Source organism: Octodon degus, unplaced genomic scaffold, assembly GCF_000260255.1.
Source record: "Octodon degus isolate 3935 unplaced genomic scaffold, OctDeg1.0 scaffold00117, whole genome shotgun sequence".
NCBI lineage: Eukaryota > Metazoa > Chordata > Mammalia > Rodentia > Octodontidae > Octodon > Octodon degus.
This window is the reverse complement of record NW_004524693.1, coordinates 110,292-113,568: the sequence shown is the minus strand read 5'-3', so window position 1 is coordinate 113,568 and position 3,277 is coordinate 110,292. Positions and strand designations below refer to the sequence as shown.

The following is a 3,277-nucleotide window of genomic DNA, read 5'->3' as shown; positions in this document are numbered from 1 at the left end:
TTAGGGAAGGGTCTACAGGGAGTTCAGGGTCTCACTACTAGATTGGACTCATAGTGATCCGCCTGTTTTACAGCCTCCCAAGACTGGGATTCCAGGTGTGCGCCGTCATGCCCAGTCTCAATTGCCATCTGAGCGCGCCCCGGGGGTGGGGGCGGCACGGCAGGCCCGGGGATCGAACCCCTGGTCCTTGCGCCTGCTTGCAGGTCCGTTAATCCTCTGAGCTATTTGGCCAGCCCCATATCTGCTTATCTATTGATTAGACAGTATTTCAAAATCAGGAACTATGTCATACTAGTTCTTCTGTCTCTGTTACTTAACATAGTGTCTAAAGAATGAGCAGTGACCATTATCATACAGTGCACTGATTGTGGGACTTTTTTCTTTCCAGCTTTGGCTGCCTTGCTTCGCGATGGTGAGACTTTGGAAGAGCTTATGAAATTGTCTCCAGAAGAGCTTCTGCTTAGGTGGGCAAACTTTCATTTGGAAAACTCAGGCTGGCAAAAAATCAACAACTTTAGTGCTGACATCAAGGTAACTGTGCAAAGTACTCTGACACCTTTGAGGGATACAGTGGTGTGGGGATTTTAGGTCATCTTAACAGAGAAAATGCTAATATATCACCAAGCCTTGCTGCTACTTGGCCCCAATGAGAAATTTTTTGGTTTTTACTTAGTTGTATTTATTTATTTTGCAAAGATAGAGATGGAACCAAGAACCTTGTGCATGTTAAATGAGCACTCTGCCATTGAGCTACATCCCCAGCTCTGCTGATGGTAAACTTCAGGATAGAACTAGAGCCACATAAGGAGCAAGAGCACTAAGTCTCACATTTTATGGAAAAGGGTCAAAGCATTACAGTGATATATATATTTTGACTACTGCTGAAAAGGAATATAAAAGATAGAACATGATTATCTTGTTCTAACTGTCTTTCCCAAGCCTCATTATGTCTTTTAGTAAAGACCTAGGAGAAGGACCTTAAGATCCCCGTCACACACCCTGCCACCACCATCTATACCCACGGTGCTGAGGATCGAAAATGGGACCTTCACACTGAGCTACATCCCTCAGTCCTTTCATACTTTTTGACAGTCTTGCTGAGTCACTAAATGGCTCAGGCTCAGCTGGCACTTGCAGTTCTCCTACCTCAGCCACCCAGAGTGCTAAGCTGCCTGTCACCTTCCAAATTTCATGTCTGTCTTGTTACATATGCTTAATTTTGAACATCTAGTTCCTTGAGGGAGTGCTGAGAGCTTGGGTATGCCTATTTGTCCTGCCTCAGCCCCTGCCCCAGTACCTTCCCACTAGGTATACTTCTAACACAATACTTGCTACACAAAAGCCCCTCACACAGGCTTTCTGCTGTCATGGTGCATGTCTGTAATCCCAGTACTCTGGGAGGCTGGGGCAAGAGGATTGCAAGTTTCAGCCCAGCCTAAGCAGCTTAGCAACATAGTAAAACTGTCTGAAATTTAAAAAGGGCTGGGGATGTAACACGGTGCAAAGACCCCAGATTCCATCTCCACTACCATACCTATTAAAGCAAAAAAACCTTCACATGTTCCTTGTATCAAATTTGAAATTTGACACTTACTACTCACCCTAGTGCCTTTTGCTTCACATACATAAAGAGACCAAATTACCATTAGACATACACTGTTGACTCTGAATCCTTGGGTTCTGTATCCATAGACTGATTATTGGGGTTAGGAGTTACATCAGTACTGAACATGCAGACTTTTTCTTGTCATTATTTGCTAAATAATGCAGTAGAACAACTACTTACACTGCATTTGAACTGTATCTTATACATGTTTTAAAGTGTCTGGGAACCCAGGTCTGATGGCAAACTCTGTAATCCCCAAAATCTAGGAGGCTGAGGCAGGAGGCTAACAAGGTCAAGCACAGCCTGGGAAATTCAGTTACTTAGTAAGACCGTGATTCAAAGTCAAATTAAGGGGCTGGAGAGATGGCTCAGTGGTCTAAAGCACCTACTTGGAACAAGCTTGGCAAAGCACAGTAGACCACAGTTCAATCCCCAGCACCACATGCCAGCCAGCCCAGCCCCCTGGTGGGCTAAGTTGGCCACACACACACACACACACACACACACACACACACACACAAAATGTAAAATAAATAAATAAATATTTAAAAAAAAAAAAAACAAAGTCAAATTAAAATGAATAAGTAAATACCTGGGATACAGCTCAGTGCACATGACCTGAGTTCAAAACTCAGTACTGTGGTAAATAAAGTGAAATGCTTGATGCACTTACATTATAGCAAGTGCTGCACCATTTTACAAGAGTACTTGAGGGCTGGTGAGATGGCTCAGTGGTCTAAAGCACCTACTTAGAACAAGCTTAGCAAAGCAAGGGACCGCGGTTCAATCCCCCAGCACCACATGCCAGCCAGCCCCGCCCCCTGGTGGGCTGAGCTGGCCACAAAAACACACACACAAATAAATAAATTTAAAAAAATAAATAAATACATTTAAAAAAAAAAAGAGTACTTGAGCTTCGAAGATGTTGGTGTCCTCACTGTAGATAGAGGCTAGGAGCTGTCTTGGAAGCAACTCTGCACAGTGCTAAAAGAGAACTGTGTGCTTCCATTTCCAACTCTTGAAACTCCAGGTGTGAAGGTGCAAGGAAATAACTTCAGAGTTTATATATATACATATATTTATATATATGCTTTTTGGGGGGTTGGTGTTTTTGGTTTTGTTTCTTTTTTTCGGTACCAGGGATTGAACTCAGGACCCTGCACTTGCCAGGCAAGTGCTTATTCTACTGAGCTATCTCTCCCGCCCCCTGTTTATATTTTTGGCAGTAAGGAGAATCAAACCTAGGAGTGCTTACCATTGACTTACATCTCCTTACATCTCCAGCCGTTCTTTGTGTTTTAGGATGAGATCTTGCTAAGTCATCTGGGCTGGCCTCAAATTTGTAGTCCTCTTGCCCCAGACTTACAAGCAGTTGGAATGCTAGGTGTGCATCATAGCACAAGGCAACCTTGAGTGTCTTTATCAGAGGTCTATGACCATGTCTCTGTGAAAACAGTATCCTGTGATTGAATAAACTTGTCCAGAGCTGAGAGGAAACAATGACATACTTGCTCTAGTGATTTTTATCAGTGTAAATTAAGGATCCTTCCAAATTAGAAGACTCTCTCTTGACTTATCCAACATTTTAGATCCTTTTTTGCATTGCATGAATGCCTGAAAACCATTTATATGAGACTGGTGAGATGGCTCAGTGGTCTAGAGCACCCACTT

The 3,277-nt window shown here is 43.2% G+C and overlaps 1 protein-coding gene across 1 annotated transcript in view; it reads left to right on the top strand.

The window, feature by feature from the left end:
* Pls3 (plastin 3) overlaps window positions 1–3,277 on the top strand; it is a 110,818-nt gene that overhangs the window by 95,541 nt on the left and 12,000 nt on the right. The window contains exon 8 of the mRNA XM_023699913.1: window positions 389–531. Within this exon, the coding sequence (XP_023555681.1) occupies window positions 389–531 (143 nt within the window). The remainder of the gene's footprint in view (window positions 1–388; window positions 532–3,277) is intronic.